At 39.4% G+C, this 22,709-nt stretch overlaps 1 protein-coding gene across 6 annotated transcripts in view; it reads left to right on the forward strand.

Annotated features, from left to right (window-relative positions):
* Nucleotides 1-22,709, forward strand: part of CUL2 (cullin 2) — an 89,579-nt gene that overhangs the window by 61,468 nt on the left and 5,402 nt on the right. For all 6 annotated transcript variants that reach the window (XM_055147133.1, XM_055147134.1, XM_055147135.1 and 3 more), the window contains 12 exons: nucleotides 3,203-3,299; nucleotides 3,395-3,505; nucleotides 5,929-6,091; nucleotides 8,148-8,272; nucleotides 10,626-10,733; nucleotides 12,411-12,470; nucleotides 13,643-13,771; nucleotides 13,886-13,972; nucleotides 15,818-15,970; nucleotides 16,435-16,512; nucleotides 19,566-19,632; nucleotides 21,456-21,658. In XM_055147133.1, the coding sequence (XP_055003108.1) occupies nucleotides 3,203-3,299; nucleotides 3,395-3,505; nucleotides 5,929-6,091; nucleotides 8,148-8,272; nucleotides 10,626-10,733; nucleotides 12,411-12,470; nucleotides 13,643-13,771; nucleotides 13,886-13,972; nucleotides 15,818-15,970; nucleotides 16,435-16,512; nucleotides 19,566-19,632; nucleotides 21,456-21,658 (1,381 nt within the window). The remainder of the gene's footprint in view (nucleotides 1-3,202; nucleotides 3,300-3,394; nucleotides 3,506-5,928; nucleotides 6,092-8,147; nucleotides 8,273-10,625; nucleotides 10,734-12,410; nucleotides 12,471-13,642; nucleotides 13,772-13,885; nucleotides 13,973-15,817; nucleotides 15,971-16,434; nucleotides 16,513-19,565; nucleotides 19,633-21,455; nucleotides 21,659-22,709) is intronic.

Here is a 22,709-nt window from a genome sequence, read left to right on the forward strand (position 1 = left end):
GCCTAGGGCTTAGTCCTCACTCTGAACTCGGGGATCACTCCTGGTGGACTCAGGAGACCTATGGGATGCCAAGGATTGAACCTGGGTGGGCCGCAAGGCAAGGCGAGTGCCCTGCCGGCTGTACTAAATCCTCTGCTTCTAAAATGAAATGAAGTATTTTCATTAGAGAAGTAAACCTTTGCCTAATGGTTTGATCTGAACATCATTATTGGGGTGAGAAACTATGAACTTGGTGCCCGATTTTGCCAGTTCATCTTACTGTAATTAAGATGGTAATAAAAGCCTGTTCTATACATCGCTTTGACAGTAGTGTGCTTGACATTGTAGGAACTTGCCAAGTGTCACCCTGAGGACTTGGATTGGTTCTACTTATTTTTTGTTTTTGTTTTGGGCGGCTGCAGTTTGCAGTGTGACTATACTTGGCTCTCTGCCCAGGAGTGACCCCTGTGGTTCTCAGGACCATGTATGGCACTGGAGATTGAAAGGGCAAGTGGGGAGAGCGGTGGCTTGGAAGGTGCCTCACCTCCTGCGCTCTTTTTCCGGCCTCAAGATGCTCTCAGAGGCTTGCTCTTCAGGCCCGTGCTTCCCCTTGAACCCGAATCTTGCTTGCTTGTTTCTCAGCTTCTTGTCACTCTGGAGAAGCCTGTGTTTTCTCTTGAACACATTTCCCTTTCTCTCCTCTCACATCTTTCTTTCTTTCTTTCTTTCTTTCTTTCTTTCTTTCTTTCTTTCTTTCTTTCTTTCTTTCTTTCTTTCTTTCTTTCTTTCTTTCTTTCTTTCTTTCTTTCTTTTTTACAGAGTTCTGCTCAACCACAGGAAGAGCATTGTCTCTCTTTTTAAATTTATTTAATTTTTAATTAGTGAGTCACAGTGAGGGTACAGTTACAGATTCACACATTTTCTTGCTTGACCTCATGCAATGGTCGGGAGCCCATCCCTCCACCAGTGTCCATTCTCCACCACCAATGAACCCAATATCCCTCCCACCCCCCAATCCCAACCCCCACCCCACCCCGCCTGTAGCAGGGCATTCCAATATGTTCTCTCTCTCTCTCCTTTTGGGTGTTGTCCTCTCACATCTTTCTAATCAAACTTCATTCAATAAAAACTCTTGCTTTATTTGAAAAAAAAAAAAAAAGAGGAAACTAACCACTGGTAAAATTTATATGGAAAATTCACCTAGAGTTACAGAAATACAGAAATGCTAACAGACAGCTTTCTGCTTGAAAGCAGCGCTGGGAGGGGTCCTAGAGAAAAACAGCCAGGGGTGATTTCATCAAATGATACACTTCAGGATCTCAAGTATACTTACAAGAAACGCTTGCCATCAGATTTCTGTACCTGGGATTGTTCAGACCACCAATACTCAAACTTTGGCTTCTGATAGTTTTGTGGGCAGTGCAGTTGAAATATTCTTCAGCTGCGAGTATTAATTGAATTTATTAAATAGTCTTAACCGTGAACTTTGAATTCATGGGCTTTTATAAACAGTAAAGAAGTATCATTATCACCATAGTACTTTTAGTTTTACAATCAAAAGCTTTTATTTATATTAACATTTAAGGTGTGTATTGACTATCAAATATCAGGGGGTTGAAGGGTGTTCTCTTTGCACATAGCTGACCTGGGTTTAATTTCCCACACCACATATGACCCCCAAGACCTGCCAGAGGTTGTTCCTGAGCACAGACCCAGAAGTAAGCTTTGAATACTGCTGGGTGTACCCAAAAACAAACACAAATTCTCCAGATCTGATATTAAAATGTTTATACATGTATATAATACATATACATGTATATATACACATATACTTACATATGTATATACACATACATGCATACGTATATTATATGAAACATCATATTTCCGTCGCTGTATCACTGTCATCCCGTTGATCATCAATTCACTCGATCAGGCACCAGTAACGTCTCCATTTGTCCTAGCCCTGAGAATTTTTTTTTTCTTTTTGGGTCACATCCAGCGATGCTCAGGGGTTACTTCTGGCTTTGCACTCAGGAATTACTCCTGGCAGTGTTTGGGGGACCATATGGCATGCCGAGGGGCTTGGCTGTGTGCAAGGCAAACACCCTACCCACTGTGCTATCGCTCTGGCCCCCTAGCCTTGAGATTTTATAGCCTCTCTTTACTTGTTCTTCCAGTGGTGCCGCATTGGAGGCTCTTTCAGGGTAAGGGGAATGAGACCCATCATTGTTACTGTATTTGGCATATCCAATACGCCACAGAGAGCTTGCCAGGCTCTGCGTGCAGGCAGGATGCTTTCAGTACCTTGAGAGGTTCTCTGAGAGAGAGAACAAGGTTATAAGAGGCTGCATGCTTCTACGTGCTTCCAGGAGCTTTGTTTTATAGTCTCTGGATGTTTGCCATTGATGGGATTACATATTACAAGGCGGGGGTGGGGTGGGGGGAAAGGCAGTTTGTGGGTGTGACTGCCAAGCTACTGGAAAATGGGGGTTCTGGGTGGAGGAGGCCCAGTCCCAATCCAAGCAGGCCTGGAGATCTCAGTCCTGGGTCCTGTACACCTGGGTTCCTTTGCCAGTTGTTTCATGTGTGAGGCTCGTCCAAACGTGTGGAGAGGGGTCTTGAACATGGCTGTGGCTGGGTTCTGGAGGTCTTTGGCTGCCGGGGCTCTGCTCAGGGTGGGGAGGGAATCTCAACCCGCCCCACTCCCAGGGGTCCCGGTGAAGACAGCTAGGTGCCATGTAATCCCATCAATGACCAAGATCCGGAGACTAGAAAACAACGCTCCTGGAAGAGAGCGACGCAGAGTCTCTTGCCCCTGCATATTTCCATAGTCTATTAAAGTGCTCTCTTATGGAGCTGGAGAGATAGTTCAGGGGTTAAGGTACACACGTTGCTTGTAGTGCCCTTGGTTTGATCTTTCGTATGACATGTTTCCCTGAGCATCGCTAGCTGGCAGCCCCGAAGCCCCCAAGCACCACTAGGATCGCGTGGGGAATCCTGGCACTGAAGAATGGGGGTAGCATCACGTCACTCGCTCTGGTCTAATACTGCTTGGTATGGCCCCAGACTGCCTGAGCACTGCTGGGGAGGCCTCAAGTGAAATACCTGCTCCAGTGCAATAGAAATACATTAGAATAAGCAGCTCTATTGTGGCATACTTGATATGTTCCACAGACACTTTTTATTCTAAAGAATATTTTGTGATTATGCCTTATTTTAGTGATCGTGGTGGAGAAGACCCAAACCAGAAAGTAATCCATGGGGTTATTAACTCCTTTGTTCATGTTGAACAGTATAAGAAAAAATTCCCCTTAAAGGTAAGAAAACCTCTTTGAAGAACATAATTAGATCTCTTTGTTATATTTCTTAAAGTGTTTGTTCTAACTTCTAAAACTGATATTAATTGATTTAGTTTTATCAAGAAATCTTCGAGTCTCCCTTTCTGACTGAAACAGGAGAGTATTACAAACAAGAAGCTTCAAATTTATTACAAGAATCAAACTGCTCACAGTATATGGAAAAGGTAAGAAGGAAAACACATTAAGTGTGTTTATTATTCATTAGGCATTTACAAATATTTAATTTTCTTTGTTAATGTATTTTGGTGGGGAGAGTTCTTTGGTCATTATTCTGAGAACTGTAATTATACACCTGTTGATAAAACATGTCCTTGCTAAATAGCATTTTGGGGTGGTGATGGGGCCACATTTAGCCAAGCTTGAGTTGGTTATCTTTAAAATTAACTTATATTCACATTCCTCAAAAATAATAAAGTATCGTGCCTGGTAGGTTTGATTGGTGAATAGGATAAATTTTTTTTTTTTTTTTTTTTTTTTTTGCTTTTTGGGTCACACCCGGCGATGCACAGGGGTTTCTCCTGGCTTTACACTCAGGAATTACTCCCGGCGGTGCTCAGGGGACCATATGGGATGCTGGGAATCGAACCCGGGTCGGCCGCGTGCAAGGCAAACGCCCTACCCGCTGTGCTATTGCTCCAGCCCCTGAATAGGATAAATTTTAATTTTATTTTAATTTTAGTTCTTTTATGGAGAAGAAAAAATCCAAATATTATAATACTACTAGTATTATATGCTGCAGAATCATGTGAATTTGTCACTCTTTTGGTCTGTTGAAATTTTTTGGAAGGCTGAAACAGAGGCTCCATAAAATATTTTACTATTAAAACAATACTTAGTGGTAATTATATTTAACATCCAGTATATATTTTCTCGGTAAAATGTCATTATAAATTTAGTCATCATGTAAGATATGTTAGAAATTTTAACCAGACTTCTTTATTGGCAGTGTTAGATTTAAGCATCTTGTCATGGGGTGAATTTTGCTTAGCCCGGGAAGTATTCTATGTGGAATGCTATTCCACAGCTTGTCATAGGGCCTCCATAGAACATAGGTCAAAAGATAGCAGTATTTACTGATAACTCATAATTTCTGCAAAGCCAGGTCTGGGAGACTGCCTTGTTAAATTTTCTTCTTACTTTTGTCACTGATTAACTTTGAAACCTTGAATAAGTCCCTTTTTCTCCATTTGTTAAATGAAGGTTATGCTTAATCTGTGATTCTCAGTTTTGAGTTCTTTTCGAATGTGACTTTTTTGGGGTGGGATAGAGGGACGGGGTGCAAGCAGGCACACTCAGCAGTGCTCAGGACTTAGTCCTGGCTCTGCACTCAGATCACACCTGTCAGGCTCAGGAATCATATGGGATGCTGGGAAATCGAACCTGGGTCATCCACATACAAGGCAGATGCCCTGCCCACTGTACTATCTCTCTGGCCCCTGCATGAAAGAGTAACAGTGAACACCTACTGTAATCTAGACATCTTCTTGCCTCCCTTTAGTTTTTCTGATTTTGCCCTAACCTGCTTCCACATGGTAAGCACCCCATAAGAAAAATAGGTTCTTTCTTCAATCTTGTACCTCATGTATATAGCAGTCTCAGAAGTGTGCAGGACTGATGTAGTTTGCCCTCTGAACATTACCTTTCTTCCCAATATCACCTTGTACCCAGGTAAATTTAGCCGCACTCCTCAAAGGTTTAAAGGTACATAGTTCCCTGGGCTGGGGAATATAGTCAGGTGGTAGAACTCGTGTTTGATAGCTGAAGTGAGGCCCTGAGTATGATATCTGGCACAACTTTGCCCAAGTGAACACCACCGGGTATGTACTAGCCAGAGAATAGTAAAGCTCAGAAATTTGTTAGGTAATGTAGTGTCGTAATACAGAGTGTTTCTAGGTGTGAATATTTAATGTATGTGCTATGCTTAGCAGGATTATTTCTCTGGTAGCTGGTTAGTGGGATTGTTTATAGCTCAGTGTATTTTACGTAGGATACGTTTTCCTAATGGTCCTGAATATCATAATTATAAGTAAGTACATTTTAACCTTCAAAAATTTAAATGAAATCCTTAATGTGATAGCTGTGATGTATATGCCTTCATGTCTATACTTTTCCTGTTCTGTGTTAGCCTATCTATACAATAAGATGGTTTGAGTTAGTGAATAGGACAAATGTAGACTAAAGTTAGTCCTTCTTCATAAATTCATGAAATGTAAGAGATAGCTAAGTAGCTCAAATAAGAATTTGACATGAATTATGAAAGGTGGGTTGGAATTATTAGTTATGTAATCTTTGCTATCTGGTCATGGTTAATTGATCCATTAGAATTAGTCCATTAAAAGTTGCTTACTGGTGCTGGAACAATAGCACAGTGGGTAGGGCGTTTGCCTTGCACACGGCCAACCCGGGTTCGATTCCCAGCATCCCATATGGTCCCCTGAGCACCGCCAGGAGTAATTCCTGAGTGCACAGCCAGGAGTAACACCTGTGCATCGCTGGGTGTGACCCAAAAAGGAAAAAAAAAGTTGCTTACTGATATTACAGGATTTTCCACACAGTAGCTCTTGACTGTAATAATATATTTTCAAAGGTTCTAGGTAGATTAAAAGATGAAGAAATTCGATGTCGAAAATATGTAAATCCAAGTTCATATACTAAAGTAATTCATGAATGTCAACAACGAATGGTAGCAGACCACTTACAGTTCTTACATGCAGAATGTCATAATATCATCCGACAAGAGAAAAAAAACGGTAAGTTATTCCAAACATAACTGTGAGTAGAAATTAAAACTTGGACATCATCTCTTAGCTTCTTTAGATTACAAACATGTTTTAGTAAGAGTTTCCAAAAATACTCTATATGTTTTAACATGAATTATTGATAATCACTTAAAGACTGTTTTGGTTAAGTAAGTATATTTTCAAAATGTATTCTGAAGTTGAAAGAAAAACTGGGAAAATATTCACACATTTTTATATGTCACAAATGGCTACTGTAATATGTTAAGAGCTTATAAAAAATAGAAGGGAAAGGGCAAAATATGAAAAAGACATAAAGAAATGGAGATGCTTAATCTAACTCAAAAATAGGAGAAATACAAAATAATATATAACTGCTCAAATAAAAAATGAAAATGAAATTTTTTATACTATATACACAGTTTGTTTTGTTTTGTTTGCTTTTGGGTCACACCTTGTAGTACACAGGGCTTATTTCTTGCTCTGTGCTCAAGGATCATTCCTGGTGGTGGTTAGGGGACCATATGGGGTGTAACAAGGGATTGAACATTGAATCCAGGTCAGCCACACGGGAGGCAAGCTCTCTACCCACTATACTATCTCTCTGTCCCGATAATAGAGTTAAAAAAAAAATAGTTTTCAAGTAGCAGGGAATTACATGTATTACCTGAATTACAGACAGAAAATCAATGTTTTCAAAAGGTATATTGATTTATAATCAAGAGCAATTTACTAGGTTTGTTTTGACACCCTCCCCCTTCTCCAAATTCTTGATAGTGTTTAAATTCAGAAAGTTATACACATTGCCTAAGAACACTGAGACAGTAGTGAAGAACAATAAGGGAAAACTTTGGCAGATATCATGATATCCCATCAAACCATGGTGATTAAGACAACAGGCATGACTGGTAGGCCGATGAAATGAAATGAAACAAAAGCCTCGAAATAACCCATGCATTTGTTGGTAGTCGATTTAAAATCAAGGTAGCATTGCAGAGTAGTGAGCAAAGATAGTCTTTTTAAAAATATTGTGTTGTTTTTGAATAACTGTTTGGGATAGCTATTAGGAAAAAAGTGCAATTTGGACTCTACTTCAAATATCGTAGATAAAATCAATTCTGTTTTTGATCAAAATTTGAAGCCTAGACAGTTCTAGAAGATACTATACAAGATTTTGAAATTAAGAAACACACTTAAGACACAAAGCATTATATAGAGGGGGCCAGAGAGAGAGCACTTGCCTTGTGTACAGCTGACCTGGGTCAATCCCCAGCATCCCATATGGTCCCCCAAGCATCGCCAGGAGTGATTCCTGATTGCAGAGCCAGGAATAACCCTTGAGCCTTATTGGGTGTGGCCTAAAAACAAGCAGTATACACAAAGGAAAGATTAGGTACACAAAAATAGAATTTTAAACTTTGAATAGTGACTTTTTTGGCCATAGAATCATCAAATTAACATAAAAAGATTATCATGTTTATAATGTCTACAGAAAGTTTATGTATAAAATGGTCAAAAAATTTCAATAGCCATTGTAAACTAGAGGATACACAAATGCCCATTATACAAAAAGATACTTGATCTCATTAAAACAGGTTGATGGAATAAAAAACACACTAAAAGGCTTAGATGTTGTATACCCTCAGCACCACAAACGTGTAGCTATGGAAATTTATCTCAGGGGAGGGAGGTATGAGTGGTAGAGCACATTCCTGGCATGTGTAAAGCCCTGACTTGCCTCATCTTCGAAGTTCAGAAACAGGCATCACTTTTCTGTGATTTAGAACAGTCGTCTTGGCCACTGACCCACTGACTGGTGGTGGTTCTATAGATGAAAAAAGGTTGAAGACCACCGGTTTACTGCCTTGATTCCAACTACTGCTCTGTGGGCTGGTGTGCAGGAGAGGGGCTGTTTGGCAGATATCGCCTCTTCTGCACGTTGATGATTGGGAGAGAGGCGTGGATGGTTTCCTCTGTATACTCACGTCATTCTGCGTGTTGACCATAGCGTATTCAAATGTCTTCTGAGCTATTTGGAAATTGATAACTGAATCTCTCTTTTTCTCAGACATGGCAAATATGTATGTCTTACTTCGTGCTGTGTCCACTGGTTTATCTCATATGATTCAGGAGTTGCAAAATCATATCCATGATGAGGGCCTTAGAGCAACCAGTAATCTTACTCAGGAAAACGTAAGTTGTGGAAGGAACTGAGAATTTTTCCCTCTTATTATAATTACCTTGAAATTGTTGTTTGTTTGTTATTTTACTGTATTATGGGATAAATGAAAAGTCCTATAGTGCCAGCAAATGAAACATCTGTATTACAATATTTCCTGGATAAATCTGGAGTTTATCCTACTCATTTTGGAATTGGTAAGTTATTACAAAAAATTGCAGAATCAGAGGCTGGCTTTTTAGTTTTATTAGTTATTTACTTTACCTGAGCTGTGTTCAGGAGACTCCTCCCCATGATTCTTGCTAACCAGGAGGGTATAAAATTTTCCCACACCACCCTGGCTGTGCTTGGGGACTTCCCACGCTCTTCCTGGTGATGTTCGGGAGAGCTTGCGGTGCCAGGGATGGAACAAGGTTGGCTGCATGTGAGACGTGCTTCTCTCTGGCCCGAGAGGCTTCTTCTTAACCCCACTGATGCAATCATCTAGCAGTTGTTCATTGTCTTCTCAGAGGAAAGATGTTAGCATTTCCAAACAATTGTGTTCTTGTGTAATTAGCATTAACATTTATGGGAATATATAATAGTATCAATTGCTAGTAATATATAGCTTACAAATTGCTTTTTTTTTTCTTTTTTGCTTTTTGGGTCACACCCGGTGATACTCAGGGGTTACTCTTGGCTCTGCACTCAGGAATTACTCCTGGCGATGCTCAGGGGACCATATGGGATGCTGGGAATCAAAGCTGGGTCGGAGGTGTGCAGGGCAAATGCCCTACCCCCTGTGCCATCGCTCCAACCCCACAAATTGCTTTTTTTATGTTTGCTTTGAATTTGGTAGCCCAGGAAGCAAATTAATTTTTTTAATTAAGAAAAAAATGAGGAAGGGGTATGCAGTTTACCCAGCTGTGCACAGGGGTCTCCTGGCAAAGCTTAAGAGTGCCAGGGATCGTTCCTGGGCCTCGTGCACACGAGGAAAGCACTTCAGCCTCTTGAGCAGTCTCTACAATCTACCAGAAGCGAAAAGAGACCGAAACAGTCCACCTCAGGTCTCCCTCTAACCCAGAGCATGGAACAGTGGCCTCATGTCCGTAATACTGTCTTTCCTGCCAGTTAAATGACTAACTTTCTACAAAGTGTTTTCCCCCATCAAACTGTATGTCTATCATCAAACCTCATTGAATCACTTTCCTATTACTAGTGATGCTTCAGATTAGGTGTGCTCAGAACAATATTTGACTTTCTGAAGTTTGCTGATTTTGCTCATCATTCTACTGCAGCAATCTGTGTATGTCTATTCTTGTTCAGAAGCATTAATACAATTCTGAACGCTTAATTGTAGGTTTGTTAAGACAGTGAGGTCTTGGGGCTGGAGCCATAGCACAATGAGTAGGGCATTTGCCTTGCACGCAGCCAACCCAGGTTCAATTCCCAGCATCCCATATGGTCCCCTGCGCACTGCCAGGAGTAATTCCTGAGTGCAGAGCCAGGAGTAACTCCTGTGCATTGCCGGGTGTGACCCAAAGAGCAAAAAAAAAAAAAAAAGACAGTGAGGTCTTAACACTTTATGTCCTGCCACAGTTGTTTATAAAACTTTACACTTTTGGAGAACTGTATTACTTAGGGTTATGGTCAATTATTATTTATTATTCTTATTTTTATTCAGGATTTTAAATAACATTGAACAGCAAAATTTTGAACGTAGATGTTGTTAAGCTATAGGTAGGTAGAAATACAAGAGTGTTTCAGCACGAATAATTCTAAGTGACTTAGTTGTAAATACTAACTATATCATCTCCTTGATGAGTGAGGACTCACTTTGCCCTATGGAGATACTTTTTTCCCATTGAGTTGGGGGGAATTATACTGCTTTGTTGGCTCCAAGACCTCGTTTTTTCACATCTTCTTGAAACCGTCTCTCACTCCACCTCTGCTCAGTGGTGCCAGGGATCATAAATCTAGGCCTCACGCCTGTAGGACATGCCCTTTACCCCTGAGACACATCCCTGGGCCTGTACCTGCTTTTTCAACTCAACTTTTCACGGCTTGAAGGCAGTTTTGATCTATAAAACCATGTATGAGGGTGATTGACTTTGTAGTTCAGACATTGTGTCTTGGTTACCCTTAAGAGTATTCCTGGAGTGTTTTAGCCAGTGTTTTTTGCAAAGCAATGACAGTCTGCGTTTCTGGTGTTGCTAATTCCAACAGCAAAATTTTAGATTTTTTTTAAGACCTTAGCTACCGTTGTGTGTACATGAAGAATTATCTAGGGAAAAACTTTACTTTTAATTAAAAAACTCTTTAGTAAGCCAGATTTTACCTTTGAATGTCTTAAAATATGATTTTATACCTTGTATTTCATGTTTGTAGATGCCAACACTATTTGTGGAGTCGGTTTTGGAAGTCCACGGTAAATTTGTTCAGCTTATCAACACTGTTTTGAATAGTGACCAGCACTTTATGAGTGCATTAGATAAGGTAACTTTTTAATGCATGTTTAATAAGCATATTGAGTAGTCATTCTTTAGGCGTTTTCAGAATTAGGACTTCTAATATAACCAACTAAAGGGTTAAATTAAATGCTTGAATTATATAGGTGTTGAATTTCTTATAAATATGTTGTGTAAAGGAAATTGTTAGAACTAGTTAATAAACTATTATCTTCTGAAAAATACATGGAAAATAATGATAAACTTGAGTAGCACTTTAGCACCGTCATCCTGTTGTTCATCAATTGCTCGAACAGGCACCAGTAACATCTCCATTGTGAGACTTGTTGTTACTGTTTTGGCATATTGAACATGATGCCACGGGTAGCTTGCCCTCAGGCTCTGCTGTGATATACTTGAGTACTGTTTTTTTTTTTTTTTCTCAGAATAAAACACATTATTGTGTGTCTGAAAGGGAAGTAAATAATACCTTACAAACTGGAATTTTGACATACTGTGAAGCAAAGGTCCCTAGACTTAGTCCACTGCCCACTCTTCAGGGAAAAAAGTTACTCAGGGCTGGAATGATAGTACAGTGGGTAGGATGCTTGCTTGCCTTGCATGCAGCCAACCCAGGTTCTACCTCCAGCACTTTGCAGGGTTCCCTGAGCCCATTAAGAATAATTCCTGAGCACAGAGCCAGGAATAAGCTCTGAGCACTGTTGAGCCTGGCCTCAAAAACAATCTTCACCCCCCTCAAAAAGAAAAAAGAAAAAGAAAATCACTTTAGCATTCCCTCATAAGTCTACCTTTTTTTTTTTTTTTAACTTTTGGGTCACACCCGGCAATGCTCAGGGATTATTCCTGGCTCATGCACTCAGGAATTACTCCTGGGGGTGCTTGGGACCATATGGGATGCTGGGAATTGAACCCGGGTCGGCCGCGTGCAAGGCAAACGCCCGGCCCGCTGTGCTATTGCTCCAGTCCTAGAAGTCTACCTTTTTTTTTTTTCTTTTTGGGTCACACCCAGCGATGCTCAGGGGTTACTCCTGGCTTTGCACTCAGGAATTACTCCTGGGGGTGCTTGGGGGACCATATGGGATGCTGGGAATCAAACCCAGGTTGGCCGCGTGCAAGGCAAATGCCCTACCCGCTGTGCTATCGCTCCAGCCCCTAGAAGTCTACCTTTTTAAAGCAAACAGTGCCCCAGTTGCCCCCACGTCTGCTACTGCTCCACCTCCCCGGCCCACACTCCTGCCTTCCCCCACCACCATCCCCCGCAGTGTTCCAGGCTCCCTCATCACCCAGACTTTTATTTTAGGAAAGACTGTTCTGAAATATTTGCTTGCACATGGCAGGAATTATATGGACTGGAGCCCGAGTTGCACACAGCCAACTCAGGTTTGATTCCTCCACCCCTCTTGGAGAGCCCAGCAAGCTACAGAGTATTCTGCCCGCATGGCAGAGCCTGGCAAGCTACCTGTGGCATATTCGATATGCCATAAGACAGTAACAACAAGTCTCACAATGAGACATTACTGGTGCCCGCTCGGGCAAATTGATGAGCAACGGGATGACAGTGACAGACATTTGCTACATTAACAAAATACACACCGTGTTTTGTGTGGGGGCAGTATATTTTGACTCGAAGATCATCCTGTATATTGATCCACCTGCACTTTGACTTTATTCCTAGCAGCTGCTTACCGACTTGTTTTCTATTTAGGCCCTTACATCAGTCGTAAATTACAGAGAACCCAAGTCTGTTTGCAAAGCCCCAGAATTGGTAAGTTATATGTGGAAAATAATCTTATGAAAAAATTTCTTCATTTTTTGTTTGCTTTTTGGGTCACACCCGGCTATGCTCAGGAGTTACTCCTGGCTTTTGCACTCAGGAATTACTCCTGGCGGTGCTCAGGGGACCATATGGGATGCTGGGAATAGAACTCGGGTTGGCCGCCTGCAAGGCAAATGCCCTACCCGCTGTGCTATCGCTCCAGCCTCACTTATGAAAAATTTAAATGTCTGATTTGTTTTATAGCTTTTACTTTTTTTTTTTTTTTCAGAAAAATGGCTGAAATAGTAAAAATGACTAACTGCATTTTATACACTGTCATTTAAGGAATGTAGTAAGCCACGTGCTATATAATTTTCTTAGGAAATAAGAAAGTCTGGAGAGGTAGCACAACTTCCTTTACTTACATTGCATTAGACTACCAATGCTTTGTTTGTCCCAAAGTGTAAATTTTTTGACTTGTTTTATAGATGTTTCCCCCCGCCCCCCAAGCTCCCATTTGACACTAACTAGAGATCTACTTGGGGGCCACACCCAGGAGTGCTCAGGCTAGTCCTGGTGGTATTTGGGGACCCTTTTGGTGCTGGATCAGACCCCAGCCTCCCGCTGCAATGCATGTGCTCCAGGCTTCAAACTCTCTGGCCCCCTGACAAGTCTTTTAAGTTCTTACTGAATGTTTGATTTTAAAACGTAAGCTTTACGAGCCATGGATCTCAGTGGCATAGCCCTTGTCTTGCCTGGATGAGGCCCTTGTTTTAATCCCCAGCACTGGGGCGGGGGGAGGGGGAAAGAATGCAATAAGCACCAGACATGCTGTAGGATGACAAAGCTTTGAACACTTAATTTCAAAGTGTAGGTTTGTTAAGACAGTGAGGTCTTAGATTTTTATGTCGCACCACAGTTTATAAACTTTCCACTTTTGGAGTAACCTGTGTTTCTCTCTTGTATTTCCATCCACCTGTACCTGTAACATTTGTGTCCAATGTTATTCAAAATCCTGAATAAAATTTGTAATAATAATATTGGGCCTAACCGTCTAAATAATACAGTTCTACAAAGTTCTGATCTCACTTTGTGCTGTTGTCGCTCCTCTTCCTTTAAGAGGTTATAGTCATATATAGAATGGCTTTTTTCATAAGATTCACTGTTGATTTCTTTTTGAGCTTGCCAAGTACTGTGACAACTTGCTAAAGAAATCAGCAAAAGGTATGACAGAGAATGAAGTAGAAGACAAACTCACGAGCTTCATTACTGTATTCAAATATATCGACGATAAGGATGTTTTTCAAAAGGTGAGTAATGAATAAAAACTTTTGTTTCAGTCATCTTGTGATTTTTTTAAGTCATTGGAAAGTCGTTTTAAACTTGTAAGTCATTTTAAACCCTGATAATATTTTTTAATGCAGTTCTACGCAAGAATGCTGGCAAAACGTTTAATTCATGGGTTATCTATGTCTATGGATTCTGAAGAAGCCATGATCAATAAATTAAAGGTAATTCAAGTCTTTAATCCCATTATACCCTAGAAATCACTCATTTAGCACATAAAATTGTTGATTGCAGTATTATGTACAGCTGTTGGAAATAATTCTTTTATTTAAAATTATTTTGGGTGACTGGTTAAAGGTATAATAGTATATTCATATAATGACAGAATTGAGATAAAATCTCCCACAAGATAAGCCAAGTTAACTTTACAAAAACTTCTTTTAATTACAAATTAATGTAATTAAGTTTCCCTTATGTGCAGTTTTAGTATGCAACAGACAATTTATTTCACATCATTTTTGTTTACATGCTTATGAGATGAGCAGTAGCCAATTCATATTTATCCTGATTTGTTCAATAGCTTATAATTTTCCTTTGTAGTAGTTGCTGGTTATATGTGATTCCTTTTTAAAATAACAAAGAGAAAACCATTTAGTTCTTAGAAGTGCTGTTGACATAAAGCTTTTTCTATACCTGAGTTAGGGACCCACATTTTTTCACTGAAAATGATAAGGCTTTAAATAATTTCAAAGTAATAACTCTTTACTACACAAAGGTAGCATTAAGAAATACACCAAAGAACCTTTTAAAAAATTGACTACTGGCTCAGGAATCTGGAAAAAACCCGAGTGCCCAAGAACAGATGACTGGTTAAAAAAACTTTGGTACATCTATACAATGGAATACTATGCAGCTGTTAAAAAGATGATGTCATGAACTTTGCATATAAGTGGATCAATATGGAAAGTTTCATGCTAAGTGAAATGAGTCAGAAAGAGAGGGACAGACATAGAAAGATTGCACTCATCTGTGGAATATAAAATAACAGAGTAGGAGACTAACACCCAAGAATAGTAGTATATTAATGCAAGGAGGTTCTCTCCATGGCTTGGAAGCTGGCCTCACATGCTGGGGGAAAGGCAGCCCAGATAGAGAAGGGAACACCAAGTAAAATGTGGTTGGGGATCCCGCGCTGGAAGGGAGATGCGTGCTGAAAGTAGACTAGAGACTGAACACGATGGCCACTCAATACCCCTATCGCAAACCACAACACCCAAAAGGAGAGAGAGTACAAAATGGAATACCCTGCCACAGAGGTGGGGTGGGGCGGGGGGGATGGGATTGGAGGGTGGGAGGGATACTGGGTTCATTGGTGGTGGAGAATGGACACTGGTGGAGGGATGGGTTCTCGAACATCGTATGAGGGAAACACATGCACGAAGATGGGTAAATTTGTAACTGTACCCTTACGGTGACTCACTAATTAAAAAAATAAATTAATTTAAAAAAAGAATATATGTTATCTTATTCCCATAAAAATAATCGAAGCAAAAAAGAATATAAATAAAAAAACTTGGAATTCTTATAAATACTGCTATAAATTTGGGTTGACTATATTTTACAAGTCATTCTATTCAGGAGCATGCTATGTATCTCCATTAATTCAGAACATGTTTTATGCTCTTCAATAAAATTTTATGGTTTAAAAAAAAATTGACTACTGGCTCAAATATTTCCAGTTATCTTTCAGGTGTATTTATTTGTAAATCTTACCAGACATATATTATAGAGTGTTCTGTAATTCTGGCTTATTGATAGGCTTCTTTGTTAAAGGGAAATTAGTTTCATAAATAAGAATTTTAGCAAATAATTTAGTCTACCTTTAGAACAAAGTGTTCAAAAAGTTTGGATATCAGCTTCTTTGTATTATGAATAATATAGAACTTTGGTGTAAGTATACATTATATAAGCAAGGATTTTTACTATATAGTTAGCAATAGCAGCATGTTCTTACTAATAATATTTTATTATTTATCTTTCAATGATCTATTTCTGAACCTCTTTTCCAGCAAGCCTGTGGCTATGAGTTTACCAGCAAGCTGCACCGGATGTATACAGATATGAGTGTCAGTGCTGATCTCAACAATAAGTTCAACAATTTTATCAAAAACCAAGACACAGTAATAGACTTGGGAATTAGTTTTCAGATATATGTTTTACAGGTATGACAAGTACTTTGTTGTGGGCAAGTGCTACCCATCTCAGGTACCTGGGTTTTGTTTGTTTGGGGACCACAGCCAGCTGTACTCAGGACTTACTCCTGGCAGTGCTCAGGGGACCAGATAGGATTGAACCAGGTTTGGCCACATGCAAGGCAAGTGCCTCCTTGCTTACTGTATAATCTCTCTGTATAGAATATCTGAAATGAGCCAGAGAGAGATATTTCAGATATTCTGAAATGAGGAATTTATAAATGAATACCTGATTGTAATTATTTCAATCCGTAGATTTAGGTAGCTTCTAAAGTTTCTTTTTATGTTGATTTGGATTGCAACGAGCTGTGATGGATTTTATAAACTTCTTGAGGATGCAAAAACAAGTGCTTTAGTTGTTCAAATTATTTGACATATAGACCTTCAAGTTAGACATTTGCTTAGCATTTTCATTTTGCTTTTTTCCCTTTTAGGCTGGTGCATGGCCTCTTACCCAGGCTCCTTCGTCGACATTTGCAATTCCCCAGGAATTGGAAAAAAGTGTACAGATGGTAAGTTTGCAAGAAATGTGGATCTAGTTATTGTCTAATTATTAAAACTTTAAATTATGTTATGTCACTTTAAGTGTTTTTTTCTAAAATTGCAAGGGCTCATGGCCTTAAACTAAAGCCTCAAATATTTACAAATTATAATTAGTCTGCCTTGTCAAAGAATGTAAATGATTGCAGCTAAGGGCGTCATAACAGTTCTTTATCAAAGAAGTTTTCTTTGGGACACAGGGGTAGGGCACTTGCCTTGCACACTACTGACCTGAATCAATCCCCAGCACCAGTATGGTCCCCCAAGCCTGCCAAGAATGGTCCCAGAGCACAGAGCCAGGGCTGAGCCTGAATACCACTGCGTATGGCCCCCAAACAAAAAAAGCAACAACCAGAATAAAAAAATGATGTTAAAAGGTTTTCTTGGACTGGAGTGATAGCACAGCAGGTAAGGCATTTGCCTTGCATGCATGCGGCCAACCCGAGTTCGATTCTCAGCATCCCATATGGTCACCTGAGCACTGCCAGGAGTAATTCCTGAGCGTATGAGCCAGGAGTAACCCCTGTGCATTGCTGATTGTGACCCTAAAAGCAAAAAGAAATATGAGGTTTTCTTTTTTTTTTTCCCCTTTTTGGGTCCACCTGGCAATGTTCAGGGGTTACTCCTGGCTCTGCACTTAGGAATTACCTCTGGCGGTGCTCAGGGGACCATATGGGGTGCTGGAGATCGAACCCAGGTTGGCTGCGTACAAGGTAAACTTTACCTATTGTACTATTGCTCCTGCCTCGAAGAGATTTTCTTATTCTTAGTATTTCAATTATTGTTGCTCTGTTGCGGCTTGGTTGGGGTTGGGGGATGTCGCATTTATTCTGGTGCCATTGGTTATACTTGTCATTTGCAAAAGAGAAGCAGGTTTCTTTCTGACTCGACAATTATGATTCCAGTAACATTGCTCCCTCCATTGGTGCCCGTATTTTCTGTAGTGACCAGTAGAGGGAGTTTGACTTTATTTTTTTCCTTGTTAATACAGCTTTCAATTTTAAGAGAATGAACATCAGTGTCCTTAATGTGTATATTTCTTATGTAAATTAGTTTATATTGCCTTAATGACTATATATTTTAGTCTTAATCTTAAGTGTAATTTATCAAAAATTGCTTGTATCTTACACATTTCCATTAATGCTATGGAAATTACACTTTTTATCAAAAGTAAATGTTTAAGGGGCCAAAGAGATAGTACAGAGGGTTTCTTGCCTTTTAAATGTCTGACCCATGTTCAGTCAATCCCCAGCACCTCAAATGGTCCCCTGAGCCCTGCCAGGAGCGTCCCTGAGTCTAGAGCCAGGTGTAAGCCCTGAGTGCCACAAGCTGTGACCACCCCCCGCCCCGGGCAACATCAGCAACAACAGCAACAAAAGTTTATGTTATAGTTCTTTTTTACCTGGTCTACAAGCTCACTTAATACAGAAGAAAAGGTTAATATTGAAGAAATGTGGATTGGTATGCGCGTGTATTATATACCTGTATAAACTTCGTTGTTGTTGGTTTGGTCCTGGTGTTTGGACCACACCTCATGGACTGCTCCTGGCTTTGTTCTGATAGGTCACTCTTGATGGCGGTTAGGGAACTAAGCAACCATCAGCCCACTGAGGTGTCGCTGAGTTCTCTCTCTGGTCTATAAGTGTACCTGTTGTGTTTGTTTTGAGTGTTGGGCCATACCCTTGCAATTCTCAGGGGCTGTACCATCTCAGTGCTTGGGGGTCTCTCCTTTGGGCCATCTCCCGGGCCCTTAAGTTGTGTATATTAATGCAGCTGTTAGAAGTAGATAAGCTCATTAAATATTAATATAAAATTTTAAAGTTTTTGAGACATTTTGAATTCTAATTAATGTTCAGGTAGTGTTTGGAAGGTGCAATCCGTGAGCCAATATGAGTGCTAAGCCTGACCTCTTTATTTGAGGGGTGGTGAGGTGCTCATACCCAGTGATGCTTAGGGATTACTCCTGGCTCTGCTCTTAGGAATTACTCTTGCCAGGCTGGGGGGACCATATGGGATGCTGGGGATCAAACTCGGTTGGCCACATGCAAGGCAAGCGCCCTACCTGCTGTAGTATCTCTCCGGCCTTGGCAGTGAAAAGTTGAGCTAGATATATTTACTAGTGAACATTGATAGCACAATTATTAATCATAATGAAGGTTTTATATGTCTTTCAATTCCAAATGAATTTATAGTACTTCCATTTGTAGTTGAATCTTCGTCTTGATGACCTATTTTACTTAATGCGACTTATAATAGTGATATATTGTCTCTATAAAGATTACTAATTTGGTGGATTTTCTCAGAAAGGAGAAAGTTGAATATCTGGAGGGGAAAACGATGCTTGAATTTCAGCTTCCAGGACAGGCAAAGTTGGAAAGCTGCAAGAGAATTCACTGATTCTCTTCACTGTCGAGTGTAAAACTTTTCGTAAGGAGTGGGCATAGTTGGCTTAAAGAACAAATATCTTAAAAGCCTGCTGATTGCTTTTATTTAAAATACTTTTGGCTTTTTCTCCCTCTAAAGGAGCCCATGTTCTCTCTTGAAAACATCTCTCTCTTTCTTTCTCTCCCCTAACACTTCTCTAAGTATATTTCTTTTAATAAATCTAATTTGAATCACTAAAAAAATACGTTTTTTTTCTTTTCAAGTACAAAGATAAGGAGTTATTCTTTCAAAGCCATATTAATAGAATATTTAATTTTCATCATAATATAAAAATATGAAGACAAATCTAACGCCTTATATTATTGTTCGAAGGGCTTTTGTTTGTTTTTGGGCCACACCTGACTGTGCTCAGAGCTTTCTCATGCTCTTCAGTCTCAGGGATCACACCTGGTGCGCTCAGGGAACCGTATGTGGTACCGAGGATAGAACTGGGGTGGTTGTGTATGAGGCAAGCTCCCTAACCAGTGTACTATTGCTTTGGCTCCTGATTTGTTTTTCCGGTTTTTTTAGTCTAATGTTAGATCAGTACATTGTGTCAAAGTAGTTAAAAGTAATTTGATTTATTTTTCTATTTTTCCAGTTTGAATTATTTTACAGCCAGCATTTCAGTGGAAGGAAACTTACATGGTTGCATTATCTTTGTACAGGTAAAAATGCGTTTACTTATATCTAGTTTAATGAGATTTACTGATAATCATTTTACTTTAGGAGATCTGTATCTTTTTTCATCCCTACCATTTTGATTACTTTCAAAGCAATAAAATTTCTTTTTTCTTTTTTATTTCCCCTTTATTTAAACAACATTGTTTACGAAGTTGTTCATTTTTTATAGGCATTCAATATTCCAACACCAATCCCACCACCAGTGTGACCTTCCCTTCACCATTTTCCCAATGACCCAAGCCTGCCCCCTTAGCAGTCACAAAAAAATTATTTCATATTGCTTGTTACAAGTAAATGGCTAGTGAAATTATCAAAAAAAATACTTTCACTGAAGTAAATCAGTAAAAATGTTTAAGAAATAAGAATGTCAGTGAAAATTGTTATATCTTACCCTGGGGTCATTATGTCCTTGCCGGAGGGTTTACGAAGCTCTTTGTTGCCACTTGAGCCTTCTATGTTGCTGGTTTGATGTGACAGTGATCCTGAGAGAGAAAAAGGCAAAAATCCCACTGGAGTGATGACTCCAACCTTAGGTAGGATTACTCTGAGGCAGGAAATTGATGAAAAGATGTAAGTACAGAACCGGGAAATTGTTACCCTGCTGCATATTAAAGTGTATTTGTTGCAAGCAACAAGTTACAGGAATGCAGCCGCTGGGACATACAGCTTCCTTAAGTAAAAATGATAAAGCTTAAAAGCAAATCTCATGCTGACTTATTTTGGGATCCATTAACTGTTCAGTAATGCTGTGTGTGTTTACATTTCTCTAAATTGGTCTGCAGGTTGCTTTTATGCCGCAGCTACCTAGGATGGCGGCTGGGGAGGGCATAGTGGGAAGGAAGAGAGAGAAAATAACACTAAACTCTAATGTTAGTTTATGCTTTGAAAGTTTTGGTGACTTGCACTCACTTTTTGAGGGTGTGTTAATGCAGACTGTTAGTCTTTTTTTTAAGTGAAGCAAGATTGTTTTTATTGAACAAACTTACTTAGAAAGATGTGAAGGGGCGAAAAGGAAAACTTGTTTGAGAGATCATGAGCTTGAAGAGCAAGCAAAGAGACGTCGAGACAAGCAAGGGCGACGCTGTGTTGGAGAGCGCAGGGCCTTGAGGGGGCAAGCCTGATTCTACTGTGCTACACCTTCCCCCCGGACTCTCTCCCGGGCATGTCTCAGCACTGTAGTATGCGGACATGGGCTGTGCCATAATAGCTCTGACAATGTCTCGAACATTTTTCTTTTTTCTATCAGCTATTTTTAAAAAATGGGAGTGTCTCTTTTTTGATCCATTTGTTTATGAAGATTAGTGGGTTGAGGTGTTGTTCACATACTGTTCAATTTTGGCAGAGACTACAGTGAATCCACAGAGAAGCATTTTCTGTGTACTTAGAGATGCTCGTTACGCTTGAACTCTCATAGGAGAGGCCAGATCCCTGCAGACCAGTTGCGCTGTAGCTAGCCATCATCTTCTGGCTCTGGTCCTCCTGACTCTCCCTTTGCCTTCATTTTTTATTTTTCTCTGCTTAAATTTTAGCCTTCATATGGATATTTAAAGACCTTGTTTGAGCCTGCTTGTAAAGATAGAGTTGCTTTACTGTGGTATTATGTTATATGCTCAACTGAAAATTTTCTCCCTGGCTTCAAACAAAATGATAATATTTGTAGCAAGAATGTAGCAAGGCTTCACTTCCATTATTACTTACTTGGTTTACTCCTTCAGGAGAAAAAAACATACCTGAAATAATTATTCCTCAAGAATTTGATGTTTCATTAAGTGATGAATTTGAAGTCACAATTTTGTTTTTATTGCAGGTGAAGTTAAAATGAATTATTTGGGCAAACCATATGTAGCCATGGTTACAACGTACCAAATGGCAGTTCTCCTTGCCTTTAACAACAGTGAAACTGTCAGTTATAAAGAGCTTCAAGACAGCACTCAGATGAATGAAAAGGAGCTGACAAAAACGATCAAATCATTACTTGATGTGAAAATGATTAACCATGATTCAGAAAAGGTACAGTTATTTCAAGAAATTTAAGCATAAAAGTTAAACCTTTGGATAAAGGATATTTAGTTCAGTGGTAGGGCACTTGTCTTGTATACATGTGGCGCTGGGTTCAAATCTATTCAAAGCATAGCCCATCCCCCCAAAAAAGTCAGGACTTTTTCACAGGATATTTGCAATTTTAAAAGGCTGTGATTGTTCATGCCCTTTGTGTTTGGTAAAGCCCTTGAATCAGTTACATTACTGCACACTAAGAATATCTGTGAGCTTGAGTCTGAGAATGCAGTGTGTCCTTGTCTATAATGAGAATTGCAAGCCAAGTGTATATTCCTCTCAGTCATTATAACTTTGTTGTTGTATCTTCTGAATTAGAAAATATCAAATGTGGGCAAATCTTTCCGAAATTGTTATGTTTATAAGAAAAACTAATGATTAATAGTGCTTTGTTTTTATTTTGATTAAATGTCCATAACTTATTTTTCTCACCATTTAATTCTGACATCTCTAAATTTGCATTTTATTATCTATTATTGAACAGCTATAACTGGCATTTTTATGCTGAAATCAGACTTTTTTCCGTTTTAAGAAATGAGAAAATACTAGTTTTGGGGATTTCTGGATTGAAATACTACATTTTAAATAATAGTTAATCTTAAGTTTGTTTTCAAGCCTAAGCAAGTGCTTTTAAATTTATATTTATAAAATGTTTTATTTTTGCTCTCCGTAAGTACTAAAAATAAACTGTTTGCACATTTGAGTTTATACATGAATTTGAAAATTTCTTTGCAGGATTTCTTAGGTTATTATTAAGAGGAAACCCTCATGACATATACTTTTTAATCCTGCTGATGGAGAAATTTCATTATATGAGTAACCTGATAGAAAAACCATTAATCTAAAAAATGGGTTATTAGCTTTCTCTTGCAAAAAAGACTACTCACTTGTTTCTGGCAGTGTATAAAGCATAAATTCAGAAGTGAACTGTCAGAATCACCACAGTTACAAGGAGCAGTGATGCTTGGTGCCATTATTAGACTGTCTCCCCTCCCCTCCCCTCCTC

Source organism: Sorex araneus, chromosome 9, assembly GCF_027595985.1.
Source record: "Sorex araneus isolate mSorAra2 chromosome 9, mSorAra2.pri, whole genome shotgun sequence".
NCBI lineage: Eukaryota > Metazoa > Chordata > Mammalia > Eulipotyphla > Soricidae > Sorex > Sorex araneus.